The sequence below is a fragment of the Rhipicephalus sanguineus genome, chromosome 4 (genome assembly GCF_013339695.2).
Source record: "Rhipicephalus sanguineus isolate Rsan-2018 chromosome 4, BIME_Rsan_1.4, whole genome shotgun sequence".
NCBI lineage: Eukaryota > Metazoa > Arthropoda > Arachnida > Ixodida > Ixodidae > Rhipicephalus > Rhipicephalus sanguineus.
Genome location: NC_051179.1, coordinates 69,933,176 through 69,958,381, shown reverse-complemented (window position 1 = coordinate 69,958,381; position 25,206 = coordinate 69,933,176). Strand labels below are relative to the sequence as shown.

Below are 25,206 nucleotides of genomic sequence, written 5' to 3'. Positions count from 1 at the left end.
GAAGCCTGTTACTCCAGTAGAGGCTTTTGCACTTTATAAGAATCAGTACGCAAAACGTACGCGCCACGACACGACCGAGAAAGTATCGTAGGCGATTTTTAAAAGCTTTTGAAGTTCACGTACGAGTGGAGATTATGCGAGAGCACTCCAAACTTGCTTTCGTTTTCGGTCTCCGAGATTAAGAAAATTCGAGCAAGAAGCCAAGTGTCAGACGTAGCCGCGCAGTCAGTGGTGGCACGCGTTGAGCCCGCCTTTCAGTTGGACGTGTCGTGCATACTGATGTGATCGGTATGCATACGTACTACGTTTCACGAAGCGTTTGAGTGGCGGTCGAATGACTAACGCCCCGCTGCCCTATGCCGCTTCAAGGATGTAAGAAAGAAGGAAGGAAGGAACGAATAAATAGAAAGGATGACGTAAGATACTTCAAGCAATGAAAAGTCGGGAAAACACTTATCCCGTCGCCAGGGATCTTTGACGTTTTTACCGCTACTGTGCTCAGCGTAAGCTTTTCCTAAGAGGCAACGAGTTCGGCAGAAACATGCTATATAGTTTACGGTCATGGAAGGATGAAAATTTTCGAAAGCACGTCACACAGCCCGATCGAAGCCAATATGTACCGGCCCGACCATGATCTTCGTGCACTTCAAATAGTGCGTAACGTTTCGTGCAAGCAAAGCGCCAGCAGCGCCACTGAACAAACTTTCTCGGCCAATAAGCTGCGTCTCAGAGGCCGCGTACTGGGTCGATAACGCGAGGGAAACAGCGAAGGGAACGGCTTCGCGAAGAGTACGCATGTCGAGGCTGACTGCGTAACGTAATAATCGCTCCTACTTCACTTTATCCTCCATGATTACAAATCACAACAGAAAAAAAAAGACGGCAAATGATGAAGACGAGCGCTGCCTTCGTCTCATCTCTGCTGTGTCAAGATGTGTTCTGTAATCCACACTAAAAAGGATCGCCAGCTGCATGACCACGTCTCGAATCATTTCGCAGAAACTTGCGGTCAAAGTGCTCGCAACGCGGCAACGAAGAGGATAAGGGTATACTTTGCAGCAGACCACAGAGTCTGCTGCGAACATACCATCGAAGAAAAAAAATGTGCACCACTCGATTATCAACTTCATGGCTTATTCGCCAGCCAGGGATTAGACGAAATGACAAAAGAAAAAGACACTCACATGGTGCTGCGCGTACTAACAACTCGTTTATTTCTGTGAGAGACACGTCCTTATTATCGACACGATAAAAGGAAGAAAGAAAGTAATAATGAAAAGAACAGCAAAAACCAAAAAGCACATGCTGTACATCAGTTAACCATCGGCAAGCCGTAAGAACCCGATGCACTGCGTGTCGAACAAAACTAACCGATAACCAAGGATATACGGCCGAGCCGACCGGCCGAGTGTGTGATTACGAGTCGGGTCGACTTGATGAGATTGTTTTCGTTGTTGCGCAAACATCTGTATTTATAAGGACATCGAGGAGTACGAAGGGATAGGGCAAATTATCGCAACGTCTCATACCAGTGTCTATAGACTACCTCCCTGTGTCCAAAAAAAAAAAAAAAAAAGGAGGGTGCTATATGATAACACCTCTCAACCATCTTGCAAGTCGCTTTTTTTCTACGGTGTAGCACAATCCTGGTTTGGGCAATGCGACGAGGCCAAGTAATGCTGGTAGCCGGACGAAAGTCGAAAATGGGATCGCCTTAGAGAGAGACATCCTGCGAAGCCTGGGGTGCATGGGTGCATCGCGTTCTATTTTTGTTTATTTTCTTCTTCCGTGTCCTTAAGAAAGACATAAAAAGAAGGCAGGAGGAGGAAGATTTCGTTGTTGTTGTTGTCGTCTGCAAACGTATTTAGCCTTGCGTAAATTGTCCGCAATAGCCCCCGTCTCTGCGCCGCCTTTCATCCGAGTTTAAGAGACATAAAAGTGTAATTGCCGTCGAGTGAGTCATCATTCAATGCTCAGCGCGAGCAACGGCACTCAATCTTCAGTGTGTTTTTTTGCACGAGACGACGTGCATTGCGCTGTACATGTCGTCTCGTCCGAGAGACAGATTGAATAATAATAAATATAAAAAAGAGGGCAAGAGCTTTTGAATTTTTCTCGCTGATACTACTGCGTGTCCCTGCGGCGGCTCCTTTGAGCTTTGCACTGAGACGTTTTTTAGTATTTTTTTTTCCGGGAACATTCTAAAGTAGCGCTATATCTAAATATATAAAACATCTAAAATATGCAAAATGCACCTTCAGTAAAGAGTGAGGCCAACTGTAACGACAGATGGAGAGATCGAAGAAGCAAAAACACCAAGTAAGCCGCGATTGCAAGGCAGCAAATATTACGGAGGACACGGTTTAGTATTCCAAACCGCGAATACGAAGCGATTCCGGCAGGGCGCCTGTGATTATAATAAAAGCTGGGCGGAAAAAGCAACCAGATGTCGTGAGTGTAAAGAACACGTGTTGTTCAGACGAGCTTCCTTTTATTTTTTAACGGTTTCTTCTGTCCCAGGTTTGCAGGTTTTGCTGGCTTCACGGGCACGATTTCTTTTTGCCCCGTGGTATACGCCGTACCAAGAATACGAGATGAATATGAATATCGAGAATACGAGGAGGTGGTCTTTTGTGTTTTGTGCTCCCGTCTTTTTGCGCTGGTTAAAATATGAATAAAGAAAATGAATACGAGAGAAGGAAAACGAAACATTACACAGCGCTCGCACAAACAGCACGAGAGGCCTTTGAAGACACCAACGGAAATCGCGAGTCCCAGGCGTAAGCCACCTGAATACTCTTGCATATTGAGAGAGAGGGAGAGAGAGCAATAGAAAAGCATACAGTACCAGTATTGTTTTGAGGTCTACGAGACCGAATCGCGTCCTTTCAGAATTGAAAATCCCGCTGTGAACGGCAAAAAGAGAAGCGCCGCTTGTTAGAAAAGCGCCAAAAAAAAAAAAACAGTCTCTCGATTTCAAAAGCATAGTGCGCCTTTTGCGTTTCCGCCACGTACTCGCGAAAGGATGCGTGCTTAATAAAAATAAAAAGGAAGCGAGAGAGAGAGAGAGAGAGAAAGAAAGGAAGGGAGGGAGGTTAACCAAGAACATGACTGGTTGGCTGTCCGCAACTGCGGAGGAGAAAAAAAAACAAAGAAAAATAGATGGAATACACCAACAAACAGGAAAGGCGAAGATAACGGAGGGACAGTGAATGTGAACATACAGAACACGCGCTAACAGTTCACTAGCGTTCGTAAAGTCCACTGGACTTTAAGAAGCATAGCGGGGCTTTTGGGGCATAGTGTGCGCAAGAGTGTCTAGACCAATGTTGCAGATTTTTTTTCATCCAGAGTACATCGTTGATTTTAGAAGGATGACACCGAGGGTGTTCACTTCGTCTCCTCATAGCCGATACAGTAGCAAGCCGCACAGCTACAAGAGAAGTGTACCGAGCGAAAGAAAAAGATGGTTGCCACGTTAAGAGCGCATAGAGATCAAGGCTGTTTACTTAGAATCAAGAAAATAAGAGAAGAACATAAAAGGTTGAGGTATGAGGTGCAACTGCGTGTCAGGGTCTTTCATTCAAACCAGGTCTGACCGTAATTCTGGTGTTTTACGAGCCCAAACCACGATATAATTATGAGGCACGCATTGGTGGAGTGCTCCGGAAATTTATACCGCCTTCAGTTCTTTATTGTGCATCCAAATATACGTAAACGGACCTCTAACATTTCGCCTCCATCGAATGTCGACCGTCGCGGTCGTGATCGAACCCGTCGACTTTCGGGTCAGCAGCCAAGCACCGCAGCCACTGTGACTCCGTGGCGGCCCCAGACCGGACCTTCGCATCCAGACAATGCTTCCTTGACCTTTTCATTGTTTGCAACTGGCCAATGCCCAAACAACAAAGTAAACTCTTCCCTCGCCTACATCTCTTACCACACCCGCATCCTTTTCAAAAATGAGTGTAAAATAAGAACACTTTCCTAGCTGTTGAAACGAAGGTTTATATAGGTATCCAAATGAATTACTGAACAGACCGTTCTGCATGCAAAACTGTGAACTCGTTTGTCACATTGTAGGGGCGTGCTCACACGTCACTACTTTATTGAAAGATTTAAAAAGAACAATCACGGAAATCAGAAATATCCCGGCATAGAGCGTATAGCTTTTGCGACAGCCGGGCCCACTTCTGCTATCATAAGACTGTAAAGTAGTTTACCTGGTCTAACGCTTGTGTCGGTCTATAACCGCGGACGTACTGAAATTCACTTTGCATTACGCCGAATTTCTTTTCTGCTCCATTATACAGACAAGGGAACTTGTTCTCGGAATGAGCGCGTGCAGATATAAAGGTGAGAGATGCGCCGCATGGTGCCGGGATGCTGCTCGTTGCATATGGAACGACTCCCGGAGCAGCGACACAAGCGAAAACACCTCCAACGGCGTTGCGAACGCAAGCGCGTTAGAATTCGGGGACCACAGTAAACACGTTTATGCACGGCAGCGTCGAGCAGAAGACAACGTCCGCTCGCCACGCAATGCCGCGTCGTCTGCTTCTCCGAATGTCGAAATCCAGACGACACCAACAACACAGGGGGCTCAACGCTTCGATTCTCGAAGGCCACGCTTGTGCACCGGCTGGCGATCCCACCGTATCGGCGAACGGGCGTCGAAAAGCAGAAATAGATGGCTCGATCTGGGAAAAAACGGCTCCCGCGAAGATTGTTTATGCTAAAGAGGCTCTCCGTGAGCACGACGGTTTGTACGCAGCGAGCCATTGTTTGTTGTTGCGTCGTATTCCTCGAGAAAAGCCTTTTCCAGCCAGCCGTAGCTGATGCTGCGGGCTGTCGCAAAGAGCTAGCAGAATCCTAGGCCCAGTTTTTCTCTCGTATCGTGTTACAGTAATAGCTGCACCAGCGCATCTTGAATGGAAGAGATATCGCTGTGATAAAGAATACGAGAGGGGCACGCGCATTACATCAGCCAAGCTGCGTGTATCATTCCAAGCCAGGTACTTGGAGGGATCCGATGCCACGATGGAGATTCCGCCATGATTTGTGACGCAAGCTGTTTGCAAGTAGCATCTCGAAACTCAATCGCGCACTGTGGGTCGTAAGCTTTCGGGAGCGAGTGTGTGCTTCTTGGAGAGGGGAACTATTATCAGTTGTTACAGGGATACTAACGACAGCTATCGAAAATTGTTTACGGCATTTTCTCTCGTGCGCGTCGCTTTTTGACGCTCTGGCGCAGGGCCTTGTCAAACAGCGAGTTATTCAAGAGAAATGAACGTTAGATTGTGTATGCCAAGAATCACTTGTGGTATTTTACTACAAGTGAAATTTTACTAGGCTATAGATAAGTTTAGATTAAGTGCGAAAAATTCACAGCGTGATAAAAAGTCAACCTAGAGCGCTGCAGCTATCGGAGCAAAATATTTATCTCTAGACTATGCAAGATGTCAAACCAACTAGCCCAACAATTAACCATTTTGAAGCTTATTTATCTTTTCTCTCCACAAGTGGTCGCTGCACGTGCTAACTAACTAACTAACTAACTAACTAACTAACTAACTAACTAACTAACTAACTAACTAACTAACTAACTAACTAACTAACTAACTAACTAACTAACTAACTAACTAACTAACTAACTAACTAACTAACTAACTAACTAACTAACTAACTAACTAACTAACTAACTAACTAACTAACTAACTAACTAACTAACTAACTAACTAACTAACTAACTAACTAACTAACTAACTAACCAACTAACTAACTGTTCGAGTGACGGACCAACCGACTAACCGACTGACTGATTCACTGAATAAAATGAGGCGAACGTACTCATTAACCAATCGGTCTACTAGACAAGTCACCAACTAACAAAAAATGTATACGGAAATCACAAAAGGACTATTCCGAAATCTCTGCACTGAAAAAATGCAGCTCCTCCTCTGCTCCTCTGGAGAAAGAATCAGTCAAGAGGAGGTGAACGACGCGGGTGGTGGTGTTGTAGAGATTGTTTTCCCGTAATCTACGCAGTGGTGTATGCACAGATCGCCCTCGCGACGGATCTGCCACCGTGGGGACATCGCACGGGCCCAGGGTTTGCTATTTTGACGCTTCACGTTGAAGAATGCCATCGTGAGACAAAAAAAAAAAAACCGTCTGTCACAGCAACGAGAAAGTAATGAGAGAAAAATAATAACGTAGTAACAGTAACATACAAAGAACAGAGCAAAAGCAAACGAGAACGCCGCAGAGCGTGCGTATACGTGCAAGTTGGTAAACGCGTGTGACGGGGCCCCCAGCGCGAAATTCCATTTCCGTCAAGAGTATAAGCGCTATGGCCCAAGTGTTTCTTTTTCCCGCGTTCGTGCGTCTCGCTTCCTCGGAATCGGAGCACGAAAAAAAAAAAATAACTCGGCCTGTCCAGGAGACATTGCGAAAGAGAGCGATTTATTCATTCCCTCAGCGTAAATGTGCGCACGCAGTCACGTGACTTGGTTTTTGCGAACGTCCAAGGAGCTGACGGCGCGTCACAGACGCCGTCCGAAGAAACAGCTGCGCTGTTCGCCACTGTTGCTTTTTATCTTATTAGTCTTGCACGCCCTGTGTGTGTTTAGACCACATTTCAACTATGCCACACGGCAGCCATAGCTGCGGTATAGCTGCTTTCAGAGCAGCGGTCGTGGCTACCGTATACTGTACGTGTCCGGCGAGTTACCGCGCGAGCATGCGCAATGCGTCCCTCCCGAATGTTGTCGCCTCGACAGCAAAACACAGGGGCGCATCCGAAAGAGCGTCGCTGTACAACATAGAGTTCCCTACAACATTTACTAGAGGGAACTGCGGCGCTGCGATCGTTCAGCCATTATTGGAATGATGGGTAGTACATAAGTTTGCCCAGTCTTCGTGCTTGCGGCTTCGAACGCACTTGTGGCTTTGTTTATCGTCTCGTTTTGGCTTTCGTATCGGATAAAAGAACGGCTCGTTGTGAACCTCGTGAGCTGATTTGAATCGGCGAGCCTCAAGGTGCCTGGTGAAGTGGGACTGTTGAACTTTTGCTGGCCTTCGTCCTTCGACAAAGCGGGTGCAGGCCACCACGGACGCGACATAACGAAGCTTAGGCAAATCCACGTCCTGCCCATCATTCCCACGCTGACTGAAGCCTTATGCGTTGCAGCTCCCATAGATACTAGAGCCAGATTTTCTTCTGGTGTATCGTTATGAAACTCTACGCTATACAATAGTACTGCAATAGCGCGCAAAACTGGGCTAGTTGGTTTATGTTCATCGTAAAAGCAGCGCAAAAAGACGGCAACACGAGACGAAGCACGACACAGGGCAGGCAGGACAGCACCCGTCCTCCGTCGTTCTTAATTCGTGTCGTGTGGCCGTCTTTTTGCGTTGATTTTACCATGAATATACAATAGTACGGACGCGCCAAGAAGCATGAAGGCTGCTTGTGTTGTGCTATTACAGCCCACGTCGTTGACGATGCCGACGCAGTGGGGACGAAGTACGCAAGGCGAGCTGTTTACAATCCGGGGAGGTAAACAGTTCCGGGAAGCGGGACCAAGGGCGACGGAATAGCTGTCTGCCTGCCTGTCACTTCGGAGGCAACACGGGTCGCTGCTCGCGCCTGTCGCGGGTTCCCCCGCCTTGCTTTCGGAAATGCCCGCTATGCGAGATTTATACAGTTTCCCGTCTCGTTTGAATTTCACTTTTCGTTTTTGTTGATCTCCCGGGGAGTGCACTGCGAGCCGCAGAAAGACACACGGTGTATGGCATTCCGTTGAGCAGCAATATTGTCCTCCCTTGTGTCACTAAACGCATCCTACTCATTGCCCCAGTCCTCTGTATCCCTTTTTACTGTTCATTGAATTATATTGTATAATCGAAGTAAGAAAAGTGAGAAAGTTACATGTGTGGTGGGATTATTGTGTGTGCGTACCCATACAGTCAGCGGCGAAAGCTTAGGGATCACGAGACACAAGCAAAAGCTGCATATTCTCGCTGCTTCGGCAGGCAGCCTTGAATCTAGAGTTCCGGCCTGTTCTGGAACCTGCTAACAACATGTACCGCGCAGTTCGACCGACTGCAGACGCACATTGCTGGGAAATTCAGTTTTCTGAGACCTTGTGGTCTCTAAACTTCTGACGCCGACTGTACTTATTCACGCGCGCGGATGTGTTCGAGCTCGTGCATGCTTAGACCTGTGTGTTGCTTGACAACAGAAAACGACAACCTGGTATCTGTAGGCATGCCTCGAGACGGTTCGCACTTTAATTGGGACGCATCTGGCCGTGCGGTAATTATCAGACAAAACAACGTTTTCAGTACAGTCACTAGTCACATAGAGCGCTGTGAGCTGGAGCACACATCTCTTCTTTATACTTTACACGATGCAGGAGATCCACGGATGCCTTCTCCAAACCCGACAAGAAACACCGCACGGCCTGTGTTTAAGTTACGGTGAACTATAGAGTGGTGAGATGAGGGGGGATTGCACCGCACTAACGAAACAGGGGCCGTACTTGAGACGCTTTTCGTTCATGACTGCTTCTTGCGGTTTGCCTATTACCGGCCTTTGCTATGCGCAATAGCAACGCTGGCTGGGATTTGCTCTGCGAACTACTATCGCGTAAGAGCTTGTGAAACACGAGCCCAGATGTATACAGCCGCGTCAATTCAAGCGCGGAGAAAATTGCGAGACAGAAAATACGGAGACCGTGGTCGGACCACGGAACGAAGGTAACGCGTAAAGTTGATTATTGCAGACAGAGTAACCTCAGAGGGAACGGCTGATTCCCTTTCGCAGAATAATTGATTCTCTTATTTCCTACGCCGTTGAGATGATAAAAGAACCGTCGCATGCAATACATTCCTGGCCCACATGAACACGAGTAATAATATCTCCACCGCGCACATGTGCACTTAAGCTGTAATTGCTATTTGAGCATTGATCGTGTGTTACTAATAACAGCACTGTACATATGACACGGAACGCGTGTCGTTCTGCGTTACTCCTTGATCAAGCTCGGGGCTCTGGTAAAAATAGGATTAAGCCTTGAATCTAAAGGTCACTATGGCACGGGAATATACCGGGTGTGCCTTTATTACGAACCGCCATCGTGCTTCCGCGCCCCCGAACCACTCTGGCGTGCAATCAGAATCACATCCGAGTGACGACATCTAAGATCTCTAGCTTCATCTTCTTCTCTTCTTTTTTTTTGTTTTCATCGCGGGGCCGTGTCGCAACGAATGCGCGAAACCGTCTACGGCTCATTGCATGTACACTACAGTGGTAGAGTTGCCCTCACTACCTCTCTCCAGTAAATACCAACAAACGAATGTCCCTCACCAAAAAAAAAATGCTCACTGGGCCCTCTATGTATTAGCCTATAAGACGACTCGGAGGCGAAAGCCATCTTCTTCTGCTCAGATGATGTATTGATACCGCGGTTGCGCTACAAACAGATTGACAACTATTCCTTTATTCACCTTGATAGATTCCTCATAACTTATTTGACGTAACTAAACGAGACAACGCATTAACGCTGAAGTATTTTGTTGTAGCTTCATTTTGTGGCCATATACGGTGCTTGGAATACATTGCTTATCTGCGATGAACATAAGCTGGGTATATGGGTAAGCGCGCCCAGTTAACTCGGAGAAAACTACATAACTAGCAGAGCTATTTGTACTGTGGTACAGTAAACGATCAAATCTTTAGTGCCTTGTCAACAGTGGCGTCCCTTCCGCCAGAGTACGTCGAGACACTCGAGAATAACATCACCCGGAAGGGCCAGGCAAACACTCTAAACCCGAGGTCAAAAATACAAACCCGAAATGAAGCAACATATACACGAACAACTGCGCAGTAATCTCAGACGCACCGTCTCTTCTCTATTTTACGACGCACTTCGCGTGTATCAAGGCAAGCCCCTTCTTTCGCTTACGGCGGCAGTTCGTAGCCAATCCGAGCCCACGTTTTCTAACGCGCCGTCTCCACGTTAAACTTTCCCCTACGACCCTCCATCGCTAAAGCTTCTCTACGCCAAAATCCGGCTGGACACCCGTGCAGCGTGAGATAGAAGATTTGATAGCTGGGTTAGTTGGTAATAGTTCGTGAACATCTTGAAAACAGTGCAAAAACAACACAGACAAAATAAGAAAGAAGGACACACCACAGCGCCAAACACGTCACTAAATTTTATATGAAAATACAAGCACGTTTAAATATTGACAACCTGTCACCCACGTGACCACTTCACACATGACGTCAAAAGGTAACAAGCAAAAAAATTCCAGTCACTTCCACGTGAACACGTGCTCGTGAACGGCTGCTCACGTGGAAGTGATTGGAATTTTTTATGCTTGTTTTTGGTTTTTTGGATTCAGAGTGGCGCCTTCCAACGTCACGTCTGAAGTGGTCACGTGGGTGACAGCTTGTCAGTATTTAAAGCGCGCTTGTATTTTCAAATAAAACTTAGTTATGAGTTCAGCGGTGCGGTGCGTCCTTCTATTTCTTTTTTTTATTATTGAAATGATGAATAGGAGAGTTTGGTGCCATTATGATGGCACCAGCTACTACTTTTCGCCTAGCAGACAAAATATGCATAAAATTAATTATAAGAAGGGCACAAAATGCTATTCACTCCAACACAAGATGTGCGAATGCTGTCAAGCCATACAGAATATCTGTGTTTGGACGCGTACATGTGAACTTATTTCGCCTATTTGAACTTGTGCTCGACTACTTGTGTACATGTGAACTTATTTTACCTATTTGAGCTTGTGCTTGAGCCTGGACTGCTTGAGACTCATGTGGTGTTCGATTGCACTTCTATCTCATTTTGCCTGTGTCGTTTTCGCACTGCTTTCGAGGCGTTCAAGAGCGTGAGGCTAAACGGCTGTCCCTTGGTACGCGTTTGACCCCCGCTCTCTTTCTCCCTTAGGCTTATCATAAACAACCTCGTCCGGCCGTGGGTTGAAGGGGTTTCGCCTTTACAGCCACCAACACGACGACAGGCGTCGGCGACTGCGGTGGATCTTGGTCGCGCGAGTCGCGGCGCTCGCTCTGGTGAAACAGTGTGTCAAGATCGTATATGTACACGTCGCGAGGTTGCACAAACCCGAGGATGATGGATGGACAAGGAGAAGACGCCGTCCGGGACGTCGCTTTCGGTCGTGGTTTTCGTCGCCCACTTTTCGACGGTCCTGCCTGCCTCGCCTTAAATCACGCGGCCTCGTCCCCCGTGCGTGTGTGTATATCCTCTCGTTCACTCGCACGCACTCACAACACCCGCGGGCACGCGAGGGGTTTACGTATATATACTCCGCCGTTGAAAGGATGCGCAGCTCGGTGAAACACATCGGAGCAAACCTATAAATCGTCGGGTGGGTTCTTGCTCTCCTCTCGTTTTTTTTTTCGTTTTTCACGTGGCATGCAGTTTTTTCAAGACATCAGCGTCAAGCGCACACACATGCGCATGAGAGCAAATAAGGTAGTGTCACGACCCTGAGCGGCGTTTTAGTTTTCTTTTTTTGCCCAATCTTTTGAGTGAGTGGTGTGACAGGAGGTAAGCTTAGGGTGTACGTTTGACTGGTCGCTTTAGAGCGCCCAGTAGAACGCCGTCGCAAGCCGCGTCAGATTCGGCTCGTGTGGAAACCGAGCGCTTTGAGCGACGCTTTGAGTGCAGCTCTATTGTACCAAGCGCTAGAACGCGATCTAAGCGTGGAGCTGGGAGCGCCAGGTTGCGACAAAAATATGACCATTCGACTCCTCCGGTAGATACGGTATAGAAGCAGAGCGATAGGCATGCTTTATTGCCCCGCCACGGTGGTCTAGTGGTTATGGCGCTCGACTGCAGACCCGAACGTCGCGGGATCGAATCCCAGCCGCGGCGGCTGCATTTTCGATGGAGGCGAAAATGTCTGAGGCCCATGTACTTAGCTTTAGGTGCACGTCAAAGAACCCCAGGTGGTCGAAATTTCCGGAGCCCTCCACTACGGCGTCTCTTATAATCATATCGTGGTTTTGGGACGTTAAACCCCAGATATTATTATTAAGGCATGCTTTATTAAGGCGATAGCCTTAGATGCCTCGTCAAACGCGAAAAGTGACCGCCGGCGTCGTCGTCAGCACCAGTGACGCAAAAATCATCATCACCATGTGAGGCGTGAGCATATGACGTCATCATGATGTCACAGACCAAAGTGCAACCTCATCATGACGTCACATAAAGTGACGTCACACGATGACGTCATCGTGTGACGTCGTCGTCCGACATCGTCGTTGGTGAAAGGTAGGCCAATCCCGGAGGCCCTGCAAACGGCCGTGAGGTGCAGAAAGTCTGCAATGCCTGTGATCCCGGAGGCTCTGAAAAACCACGTAATGTGCAGAAAGCCTTCGAGGCTTTCTCTACAACCGATTCAGAAGAAAAAGAAGATGGCTTTCGCCGTCGAGTCGTCTTAGGGACGTGTGACTTTCTGGTTCCATTGTCCCGAAGCCTCCGCGTGCACAGCTGCAAAACCTGTCATATATAGCGAGGTAGGATTTATAAGGAACGTAATCCGTTGTATTATCGTTTTATGCGTCGATGGTGCTCGCTGTGTACACAAGTAATTCTTAACAGGCTTCTTTTTCGGGTTTGCTAAATTTATGATTTCGGCCGCACGCTAGAAATAATTTACTGAAATACTCGGTGTGCACTAATTGCGGTAATTATGCCCAACACAATTCGAAGGCACGTACGTGCGCGTCTCTATTGGCACGCTGCCATCCGGGGTATTGGCACGAAACGCGTGCTTTACATATTCATGCCGAAAAGTTCATATTGCGTTCGTATTACGCAATTGTACAGCGTAGACCGCTCAAACGACTTCCACCGTGCAAGCTGGTGAAAGAAACGTTATCTTCCTAACAAGTTTCAATCGTAACAGATTCGTTATAGACGGTGAGGAACGGCGTTAAAAAAAAGAACAAGAGAAAAAACGATAACGTTATCACCTGGGTTGCGTCCCTAACACGATAATGGTGCTCAAAGGATCTTTTTTAGCTATACATAGCTAAAAAGAAAACATAAATACTTAATAACAATACAAAGTCGAAAGCAACCTTATCTCCTCCCCTCTGCGCATGGCAAAACGCATTTGCCACTTGTTCGGTACATCTTGCACTTTTTTGTTTCTCAACAATTGCCCCTGTCTACCTATTCGTCCTTTTCTTGGAACAACGAAGATAGAAGAGAGTCGACTATGAATTTTTTGTATTCCTTTCAGGTAGCGCATTTTGCGATCGCGCCACCGTATATGCCTAAAGGCGCGAAGGAGGCTTCTATTTCTGAGCCCCATACAACAGTGCGTTCGTAGTGTGTGGAAACAATGTAGCTGTAGCAGAGCCAGTGTGGTTCGCACTTCCATGCCCGCAAGGCCTCTCTTTCCCGAAGCTACGCAGTTACAACAGAAGATTTAGAAAAGTGAAACGAAAGGAATCGCTCCAGCCACCACATACGCACGTGTTACATAAGATGGCGCCATATAAACGTTCAGAGAGAGAGTGAGAAACGTAGTAAATGAGAAATTCAGGGAGATAAACCAGAAGGAGAAATATAGTGCGCTACCCTACACTGGCAACAATGGCGAAGGGGGGGAGGGTAGAAACATAATAGAAGAAAATACGAGAGAAAGAGAGAAATAGGAAGCACAGGCACACCGTCACAATCAGTCGCTGTTGCCGCCACTTGTCAATAGCTAATGTCTGTCCCAACCGCGGAGGAAGTTAAAAAAAATACGAGGGAGCGTCACGTGACATTCTTGAAGCCTACAGTCATAAAAATTTTAAGGCAGAAATAGACCCTGGTCACGTGATAGGTAAGCGCTGCTATTGGTCAGCTCGTTTTGGTTTCGTCTGCTGCGGTCGCTGTGGAGGCCTACTCCTACCCAGGAGGCACCACGCACTGGTTGGAAGGGGGCAGCGTCAGAGGAGGTTGACTTGCCGAGGCTAGAGAAATCACGTGAAGCTCCCCCATAGTTTTTTTTTCCTTCTTCGATGTCCCAACAAACAACGATTCAGGCTGCAGCGACCAAGCGGGTCCCATCGTCATTGAAAATTTAAAAGACTGCTAAATCGGTGGATTGAGATAGAACGAAGCCGGTGCTATAACAGCGGGTGTATACATTAGCCAACAGTTGGCCGAGGCAAGCCAGTGCTAGCTAACACTAGTTTGTGCTTACGGTACGGGGGCAAATAGGGCAGTTGAATTCGGTCAGAATTGATCGTCGCTGTTAGCGTCACATACCGCGTCACTGAAAGTCGGTGAAAAAGGTTGAGGAGGCATTGCCTTCAGAATTTCAACGGTGTCTTCGTTACACCCAGCAAGGATGATTTATGGAGTCGACAGTCCCAAATTAACGGCTTGCTCTGATACTGCTCTTTGTTCGAAGCGAGCCATAGTCCAAATGCGAGCGATCATATCCGCTTACGCTTGACGGGACAAAAGTGGAGCCCAGGCTAAATCCCGCGTAGCGTGGGCGAGGCTGGTTGGCTTCACTGCAGCGCGTTGTGTCACAGCGCGAAAGTATGAATAAGAGGGTGTGAGTTAGACGGGGAAGCGACCCGACAGTGAGTAATGACCGGTGCGCGCGATAACGCCGAGACCTAGTTGGCATATCGAGCGATAGATAAAACGCCGTCAGTGTTCCAGCCGCTTACTGCTACTTTCGCATTTGTTTAACAAGCGACATGGCGACGTAAGCGCGACGTGCCACTTAGCGACCGTGTAGCTGAGATTGATTCGTGACGCCTTAATCGATACGGCGAACGTCAGATGCGCGGACTGAATATTTGTCTGTACTCTGCGCTGTAATTTGGAAACAAATGACGCCTTGCAAGCGCACTCCTTGACGCTTGTAGTTATTTGTACCATTTTCGGCGCTACTGCAAACTATAGGTCTTGGCGCGGCAAATCTTCCGCACGACGGGGGAGCTAAACTGAAGCGATGACGCTGTAAGAAATGACAGCCTTGCTTGTTACGCTATGATTTCGATCTACTTTTCTGTACGTAATGAGAGACGTTCGCCCCGACGAAATTTATTACTTTTCTGGAACGTCGCGTGGGTACGTACGGCGCTGAAAAGTGTGCCGTGCATTTCGCTGCGCAGTATAACAACCTTGGTGAATTGAACGTAAGTAGACCGATGACTATGCGAGAAACAGATAGCGATCTCGTTCGTAACTAAGAAAAATCGTTGTCTTGTATTTTCCGTCTCGAAATGGGAATTAGATGCGTGCCGAGACGCCACCTTTTTCTACGCGTGTATACATTTTGTCCTGTCTGCTCGCGCTAAGATGTTAGCAAACTTTTTTTTTGTTGCATTCTAGCCGCCAGTGCTTGTGTTGTTTTGATAGATAGATAGATAGATAGATAGATAGATAGATAGATAGATAGATAGATAGATAGATAGATAGATAGATAGATAGATAGATAGATAGATAGATAGATAGATAGATAGATAGATAGATAGATAGATAGATAGATAGATAGATAGATAGATAGATAGATAGATAGATAGATAGATAGATAGATAGATAGATAGATAGATAGATAGATAGATAGATAGATAGAATCAACTCGACATTACAGTCGCGGCGGGTTTGATGTTTGTGTGTACTGCAGCTACAAACCCGCCACGGTGGTCTATCGCAGCAGATGGTCTGTCGCGGCAGCTGAGCACCATAACCACCACAGTTATGATGCTCGACTGCTGACCCGCTTGCCCGGTCGCGGCGGCCTCATTTTCGAAGGAGGCGAAAATGCTTGAGGCCCGTATACTTAGATTTAGGTGCACGTTAAAGAACCCCAGGTGGTCGAAATTTTCGGAACCCTTCACTACGTCGTCCCTCATAATGATATCGTGGTTTTGGGACGTTAAACCACAACAATTAAACTATTACTTCGGCTACAAATTTCCAACCACAGGACACGATCCAACTTGACGTGAGGCTGCGTGGCTCCGCCTTCTATAGAACTCGTGCACGGCGCACTACAGCACTCGCTCTCTTTCTAAATCTTGAAATTTACCTCTTAACCTTTAATGTCTCGCAACGTTAAATGTGTCACCTGCTCAAAAGAATAACAACCTTGCACTTCGGACAGCTTGAAGGTGTAGTGACGGTTACACTGCTGGTGCCCCACCCTTACCAACGGTGGGCGTCAAAAGACAGCTTGAGCACCAGCTGATGCTGCTGCTGAACACGCAACACGCAACAGCGCTGTGACTGCGAGTAGACGTTATCTCGTCAGATTAATTGTGCTTGCGCGGCAACCGCCAAGATTTGTGTGTGTGTGTGTGTGTGTGTGTGTGTGTGTGTGTGTGTGTGTGTGTGTGTGTGTGTGTGTGTGTGTGTGTGTGTGTGTGTGTGTGTGTGTGTGTGTGTGTGTGTGTGCGTGTGTGCGTGTGTGCGTGCGTGAGTGTGCATGTGTGTTTGCGCCTCGAATTAGCGCTTTCTTCAGCGTCATGTCGGGCGGTGTTGTAGAAGCTAAAAACAGATGCTGGCTTCGAAAAATCATAAGGAAGAGAGAAAAAATAGGTATATGAGAGAACATGGCGCCCATGCAGCGGTAGCCTCGGCACGCGAACCTCTTCGGGGCTTTCGCATGCGCCAAGCCGTTGAATTATGTTAAAACTAAGGCCGTCTAAGTATTCTCTCATTTTTTCCAGGGTATACGTCGCAGAAACGATGATCAACGCATGAGCGACGTCGAAACTTATTTTCCGGCGTTGCTCAATCCAGCGCAGCTCAATAGCACGTCGCCATGCCGTTCTCTCTAAAGCATTCTTTTCCTTCTTCTTCTTGTCTTTCCTTTTGTTTCAGCCGAATCACCCCGCCCGTTATGTGTCATCGTTAATAAGTTCAAAAGGGCTCGAGTGGAAAGTGCCACGGTTTCTTTTTCTTTTTTTTCCTTCTTTCTCACGCTGTTATACTTTCGCACACACCGCGCACGCACTTATAGCGACGAGTTTGCCGGTGGCGCCATTAAGAAAATTGGATTTCGCTCACAGTCGCGTTGCCGGAGGGTGAAACGTTGCCGACAGTTTCTCGTCACGTCTTTCAGATGGCGGAACAAAGATCGCGACGACTCTACGTAAGACGTCCTGAAATCGCAGACGCCCGCTCCACGTTCGCGAAAGAACTGATATCCGCATATCGGTCCATTTTCCATTTCCTTCTTTGCTTTCTGGGTCGGAAGTAGATGACCCATATGTTACACACGACAAGCGAATACCTTCTGTTCTCTGTACTTTTATTGAAGTAAAACGGAGAACTCATAATCAACGCTTGTTTCCCGAACTTGCACTATTTAGTGTGCTTGCTGTGACGCAAGCAAGGCGATTCAAGAAGTATCGACGATTTTACGTATAAGACACGTGGACGCCGCCACCCTGTGCTGTTAAATGAACGTTTTGCAATTTTTTGTATATCTGCACGTGAATTAAGAGATGTCATAAAACGTTGAATGCACCAACCAAACCGTTTTCATGCATGTGCGTCTACCGTAGCACTTCGTTTAGATAAAGATACAAGACGTGGGGCAATTGAGGGTATACAACCCAATATGGCGTCACCGAAATGCATCCGTAAAATAGTCTATACTGCGTGCATCGTGGAGAACGACCTACCTTTTTGTAGCTATATCTCCGTGCATGTATGAATTTCGATACTGCGGAGCACGACGTCGCGGGTTCGATTCCTGGCCTCGCGGTAGCCGCATTATGAACAGGTGTACGCGTGCGTGTGTACGTGCCTGTGAGCGTGTCTGTACGTTCTTGCCTTCGTACTGTATACTCTCAGATTTATGGCTAACTAACGCATGTTCCTTTGTGTCCGTTGCCACCGTCTTTACTTCGTGTGAAGTCGCCTTTATTCCGGCTGGTACATTTAGATGGGTGTCCGTTTCGCTTTAACGGCCAGCTTTGTAGCGACACGAAATGACACTGTCGAGCAACTACTGATTGAAGATACCGAATTTTCGCCTCTGAAGCTTTCATGACACGTTATGTTTCGTTAGCAAACGGTGCTCGCGTGAGTTGGACAAATTCCTGTGTACTATACACGCCCAGTTCGTCTGTACAAGTGTGCTTAGAGTTGCGACATGTTCTGGGCCCATGGCAAAGCAGCACCTCTGCGCTACGTGCCACGAAAGCGCTGTTGACTTTCTTGCGGGCCACGAGCCTGAACGAAACTTTGTAAACTTGTGTGGCTGCATGTGTTATGCGTTTATCACTGTATATATCATAATCGTCACCCAGCACCTGGAGTACCATGTCAGGCGAACAGCCAGGCAAACATCTCCAGCTTTTCATTAAAATGTTTATGTCTCTCTCTGTACAAATGTCGGTACGTGCGTACGTTGGTCGGGCAACTACCAACTGTTGTTCTCCTGCAGCGGTGATAGACTGTTGGAGCTAGAATGCGCTGCGCAATGCTCTCTAGGACAAACACATTCAAATATATAGATTACACGATGTCGAAACCAAGCTAATAAACTGTATCTGCAAGTCACACGCGCTGACCTTAAACAAAGCAAGAACAGTTATAACTAACCTTCTGGTGTTCGCTCGACAGTGAGTCACAATCGACTAAAGCTACGAATGCACGAGCGTGTTCTCCAAACCTTGCTCCGCATTCAGCACGTTCAGTTCGGGTATGGCTCTACACTCCGCGAGCTCTAAACTGGTCCGCGGGGCTTAATAAACTCCAATCCCTCTGGCTTACCGGTACTTTCCCGACACGTATGACAACACAATGGCCAAGCATATGAAAAGCTGAGTCAGTGAATCCGTTGCCACTTTTCAAAACTCGGCTCGCTCAGTTTTAGAGCAAGAGCGATGAAAGCTCGAGGAGGGATTAAAACGCGATTGCCGCCGTTCTCGGCGTGCTTGCATAGGGATCATATAGTGTATAGCAGTTACTACGCGCGAATTCGTTGTCAGGGTGCTTTCATGCGTCAGTGTAGCCTGCGTGCGTGAATGTGCGCATCTGTTTGTCGCGCATTTGTAGTTATATAGAAAGAAAGCGCGCAGAGCTCCGTTTTAGCATCGATGGCGCCCGCACGTGCCGAAGCGAAACGCGAAATCCTCTCATTCCAGTGTGACGGCTCGCTTTCACATTTAGCCGCAAGTCAAAAACAACCACCTTAGAGATATCCAATTGAGTCCGTGTTCCTTGCCGGATTGGCGAGCATCTGTGCCGTTGTTATGACAACACCGTGCTCCTTGGACACGCAAATAAACGATTATTGTCTAAGTCTATGGTACTGAAACATCGCAACGCGTCTGTAATCGAAATATATTGGCTATGCGGGCGTCACGAATACGGTGAAGCATGCGAGCTTCTCTTCTGGTTTTCTTTCCTGAGAAGCAATCGCCAATGTGACTAGACGCAGCTTTAGAACCTAAGCTTCGGCAGGAAAGGCAATCTAATCTGTCTATGCGCGTAAGATAAGGTCATCGTCCACTGGACAGCAGCACGGAAATACAGAGACAGCGAATGACAAAAAGGGGAGGTTAAATAGGTTTTACCCTAGATTTTAACTTTGCTGCAAAGAAAATTTGGTGGATTTTAACCTTGCTACTTAGAAGACAGGAGTTCAGTTTACACAGACGTACGCTAGTCGATTCCCAGCGTTTCTATAGAAACGTTGGGCAGACCTGCATGCTCGACTCCGCGTAGAGAGCGAATGGAAAAGCGGGTTAGCACAAGTTAGGAAGGAAGTAAAATCCTGGGATCACTCGACTTCCACCTCATCAGCCCAGAGAGCTATGCGAGTTCTCCAATATTACCTGAAAGCTGACTTGCGTGCTCGGCTGTATATAGAGTCAAGCACGCAAGTCACGCAAGAGTGCACGCAGTCGATCACGCAAATATTTAAAAGGTCCTAAATATTATATTTTGTTTGTTTACCTACTTTTGTTTTTCTCCGCTAGCTGAGCGACGAAATTATTTTTGGGATAGCCGGCTCTACATTCTCTGACATGTTTTTTTTTTGTTCGTTCACGCTAACTATGAATTAAAACGACACTGTCACCCAGATATTTGTGTCACATTCTCCGGTGTCCCGTTCAATCATTCCGGTAGCGTTCAGAAATGGCAGTAGCGATTTCGTTACTTTTCGCAACTGTGATGCGCGGCCCCGTGGACTGTGACGTCATGCACAGGACTGTTACTAAGGCGGCGGCAATAACAGTGGGCTTTCCCTATCTTAGACTTTTGTTCCGCGGGATATCCAACCGGGCTGAGTCCTGGTTAACATCCCTGCCTTCATTTTGTCCCACTTTTCTTCCTCTCCCCTTTACTGTAGACTGCAGTGTGCAAAAAAAAAAAAAAAGCAGTTCCACCAAGTGAGAATTCTGCAGATGCGGCTGAGCTGCGGTCCTCCTGTGTTTTCCTAGTCAATTTCTGCGATTTTCTGTGATATTCTGTGATTTTCTGCGACGTTTTGTGATTTGGTGTGCGCGGCTATGATTACGTTATTTGTAGAGTAGAGACGCACAGGAAAGGGCGTGTGGCAGCCCCTGCTGCAGTGACTTTAGGCCCTATTCACGCTCGGGCCGCGCTTCGCAGTTTCACTGCGCGGCTACCGCTTCGTCCGTGACAGAGGCACTTACGCCATCTATGGGTGTATCGGGGAACCGGAGCGTGACCACCTTTGACACTCATCTGCCGCCCGGCCCAGCCCTACAACTATTCCGCTGTTGAATACACAAAACAAAACGGAAAAAGCATGTCGCATAGAATGACTGACCCGTGATGAGTGCCTCAGCCGGCTCCTCTGCGGCGGCGCGTCGTCGGGCACCGAGAGGCGGTCGGGCGACGGGGGCGGCTGGTGCGAGGGCGACGACTGGGACGGCTGCGACTGCAACGACTGCGGCTGACCGGAGGCGTCCGACGGGCTGCTGCCTCCGCTCGGCTCGTCGTCGCGACGGCTCATGCCGCCTTCCAGGCAGTCGATCTGCGTCAGGCTCTTGCTCCGGTGAGCCTGTGTAATACATAAAATAAAAGAATACATGCATCACTTATACACGGGAAGGTGATTTCAGTACTGCATAGATAGGCGTATTCGCGGAGGGATTGATTACAGACAGACAGACAGACAGACAGACAGACAGACAGACAGACAGACAGACAGACAGACAGACAGACAGACAGACAGACAGACAGACAGACAGACAGACAGACAGATAGATAGATAGATAGATAGATAGATAGATAGATAGATAGATAGATAGATAGATAGATAGATAGATAGATAGATAGATAGATAGATAGATAGATAGATAGATAGATAGATAGATAGATAGATAACACTTAACACTTAACACTTCCTTGAAGGGACACTAAAGTGGAACAATGAATCGGTTTAGATTGATCAATTATACTCCGAGAACTCTGATGTCGATAATTTCACCATCGTAAGCTTATTAGTAGAGGAAAAAATCAATGTCAAGGTATCATGTTTAAATTTCGCGCCGAAATGCCCGCGCGTGACGTCACGGATCTTAAAGTGTATTTTTCGCACTTCGGCGACATTGGCTCAGCGAAATTTCCTGAAACTTGGTATGTTAAGTCTATGGTCCCCTCTGAAAACAGTGTACTTCATTTTTACCGACTAAGAACTAAGTACACGCTACTAGACGCCGTCGAAATTTATGACGTCACGGCGACTGGTGCGGGAATTTCAAGGTGGCGTCGCCACCGGCATTTTATTTTTGCGCGTTTTCTCGCTTACCAAAAGTCTCGCGCTAAGAATAGTGATAGTATTGTGAAACATTAATTTACCAATACGAGAAAAATCCCTAGTGTCCCTTTAAGAGAGGGCAATTAATAAAGCAAGCAAAAGAGTCAGTACTTGAGAACATGCAAAAGACAAGCTTGTCTCTTGGATTCCTTTGGTTGTGTCTAACAAGGAAACGACCTCCTCCCTTCCCCCCTTCCTGAAAAAATTGCCCTTCCTTCGTTCATTAAAAGCCAGGTTTGCTACATGACAGGACAAGCGTATAGAGAATCCGGTCTAAAGAAACCTAAATTGCTGCGAATCTGCAGCGATAATGAGCAACTGTTATTTTCAGCGGGCCCGTTCGTCACCGTGAAGAGGGACAAAGCAGACAATCAGCGATGGTTCCATGTAGCTGCCCTTTTCAAAACGGTGCACCGAGCTGCAGCCATCGCTCAGGGCTCGTGAAAGACGCAGCCTTATAATAAACGACCTCGTCAGCAGCAGCTGTCGCCGCTTCCATGTAGTGTCGGCGCGATCGTTATATCGACGTCTATCGCTGTATACAGCGAAATGGCCATTTTCACAGAAAACGAAGAAATTGCGCCTTGAAGTAAGAGCGGTGTCAATACCTTACGCGAGTGCGTTGAAATTTTATTGTTTATTGCGCACATTTACGATTTAGAAGTTGTATGTTTTACGCTACAGCCAACATGAAACCACCTTTTTTCTTTCTTTTCGCCGTGCTGTAAGAGATAAAACGATCCTAAAACTGTGTCTCCTTAACTATCGCGTTGCGTATTGAATTTAACACGCAGACAATACGCACTGGGAGCATAAAAACACATAGAAAACGCGAAAAGCACTGGAAGAAAAGAGGACTAAACAAAAAATAAACTAAGAAACCTAATAAAACGGCTCTGATGGAAGTGCCCATTCTACACCGTAAGCCGCGCGAGTCCAATATATATGCGTCTTATCGCGGCAAGTGACAGCGCCGTGCAATACTGCGATTGGATTGCCTTTAGCTTTAAATACTACCCACTGACGCTTGGATAATGCTAAATATAACAATCTTCCCTTCGCTCCTCGCACGACCGCTGAACACGCATTACTAACATCTCGTTCGTGCAGAATAACATTATCTCCTCAGAAACCAAGGCACCCACGGCAAGCATCCATATTGTATACAATGCACAAATACGGCGTCTGTCTACAATAGATGTAGGGCTACCAACGTGCTCTAAACGACACAGCCCGCGGGCCCATCTACTTTATGACTGGCTCCTATACAGCTCCGCAGAACGCAGCCATATCGTGCACTGCCTTCCTATACGACAGCTGTCGGCGCCGCTTCAGGTAAGTACACTTTCACCATAGGGAGCTCACACGTGCGCTCGTAAGCGTCTGTAGAGAGAAGGGCAATCGGGGTAGTGTCAGGTCGAATGGAGCGGCACTTTGCCCGTAATGGCGCGCGGCCGACACCGCGTTTAGGACACTTTACGACGAAGTTTGGATCGCGGGACAATCGGATAAAAACAGAAGACACATTAAGCATCAGTATCGTGACATTCGAAGCACGTGGTGCCTCGGGCGCGTCTATAGGCGCCGGATGTCCAGTACGACTGCCGCCCACGAAGAAAAATACAGCCCCGGCATGGGCCCTGTTAACGCCGATAGGACCTGTACGTTTTATGTACGTAGGCCCGATAACTTTCGCGTGACGTGCAGACCAGTTAATGGCACGTGTCGCCCCTCATATATAAAGGGGTATGTTAGTGGGATACAGCTTGTACGAGGTTAGTTGAGAAAAATAAAAAAAAAGGCAAAGATCACCCATACGAAGCTCGCCGCCCTCTCTGACACGCGCTCACATAAGGCTGTTGCTTTCAGCAATCTTCGTGCCTTGAAATGCACAGAAAGTCTGTATTGAACCGTAGTACCTAGGTTGAGAGTGAACTAAGAATTGGGGAAAACGTCAATTAAGGAAATGCAAAAATTCTACGTAGATTTAGTGGTTAACGCGAGAGAAATACACTACCGTTACGTCTAATCTTTAACCACCTTCGTGTTTAACCAATTGTGTTGTCCGTATCGATAGACAACACGAGACAAGACGACAGCCAAGTGTACCGGTATGACGTAAGCAAAAGCGGAATGCTTCGCCCATACTCGTGAACATTTTGCCACGGTCCCTTCTAACGATATCTGATTAATATGTACGGCATCGAAAATGGTTTCTTGAATTCAGAGAAGAAATTCAATCACCGTATCACTACGAATGACGCATTCTGCAGCTTCTGAGGAAGATGAAAGGGATTCATCTTCAAACGGCACACACGCACACACGAAGAAACAAGAAACAAATGACGACACGAACACTTGCGTCTTCGCGCTTGCACGCTGTTTGAGGACGAAGATATACCAACTACCCCAAATTGCTACGCTGATGAAAGATAAACAGAGAAAAGAAATGTTTGCGATGAAGACGTAGGAGGATCAAACATCACACCTCGTCCATTTGGAAGCGGCCCTGCTGGCAAATCTCGTGGGCACGGCTCATGCCCGTGGCCACAATTTCCCGTATTGTCTGTGTAGCGGCTCATTCCCTCGGTTTCTGATAGCGTTCATGTAGGCCTCTGCACTCACTCCGTCATTCAATTCCTTTTATTTTATTATTATCCTTACACGTAGCTTCGACGAAGTCGAGTTTCGTTGCACCCGGCTAAGTTATTTCCCCCATGGCCTTCGGGGCGCGATTGGTAGAGCGAACACCGCATCACCACCGCCACCCCCTGCATTCGGGATCACTGAGCGCAGCGTTAGTGTAGACGTGACTTCGGCGCTGTTGCGGCTGGTTGCACGGATCAAATTTGTTCGCGCGGCACGTGCAGAGAATGACATTGTCTGGGCGGTACACACACGAGAGGCAAAAAAAAAAAGTCAGATAGAGAGAGAGAGGGGGAAAGGGAGAGAGAAAATTGAGCGGATACCGATTGCTGTGAGCCCATTTGTTAGTGGCGTCGCCTTATCGAACCAGAACTGCAGTTTGCTCGTGCACCAAAAGAGCACGCACAGACGCAAGAAGCACACACCACGAGAGAGAGGGAATGAGAGAGTGGGAGGGGAAAGGGAAGGAAGAAGGGAGAGGGGTAGACGCACGATCGCACACGGGAAGGTGGGGGAAGGGCTGCGCGGCTCTGGTCATCTGGCCACGTCTATAGCTATCCAAGCAAGACTGCATTAGTTAACGATATTCGACAGCAGGGCACGCTAAATCAATGCCCGGGAACTCCGATGGGACGCGATCGGTGCGGGACAAAGGAAAGAAACAAAGACAAAGAACGAAAGCTAGATTGTCTCGCTAGGAAAGGTAGCCTTGCCGTTCATGTTTGTTTTACGAGAGAAGTATTG

General features: G+C 47.4%; 1 protein-coding gene and 1 long non-coding RNA gene across 3 annotated transcripts in view; one reads left to right on the top strand and one right to left on the bottom strand.

Moving 5' to 3' along the window:
* Window positions 1-21,054, bottom strand: part of LOC119390204 (pleckstrin homology domain-containing family G member 5) — a 161,985-nt gene extending 140,931 nt beyond the window's left edge. For both annotated transcript variants that reach the window (XM_049414690.1, XM_037657769.2), the window contains exon 1: window positions 20,824-21,054. In XM_049414690.1, the coding sequence (XP_049270647.1) occupies window positions 20,824-21,009 (186 nt within the window). In that variant the 5' untranslated portion in view covers window positions 21,010-21,054. The remainder of the gene's footprint in view (window positions 1-20,823) is intronic.
* LOC125758055 (uncharacterized) overlaps window positions 1-25,206 on the top strand; it is a 265,336-nt gene that overhangs the window by 166,005 nt on the left and 74,125 nt on the right. The gene's annotated exons all lie outside the window — the stretch shown is intronic.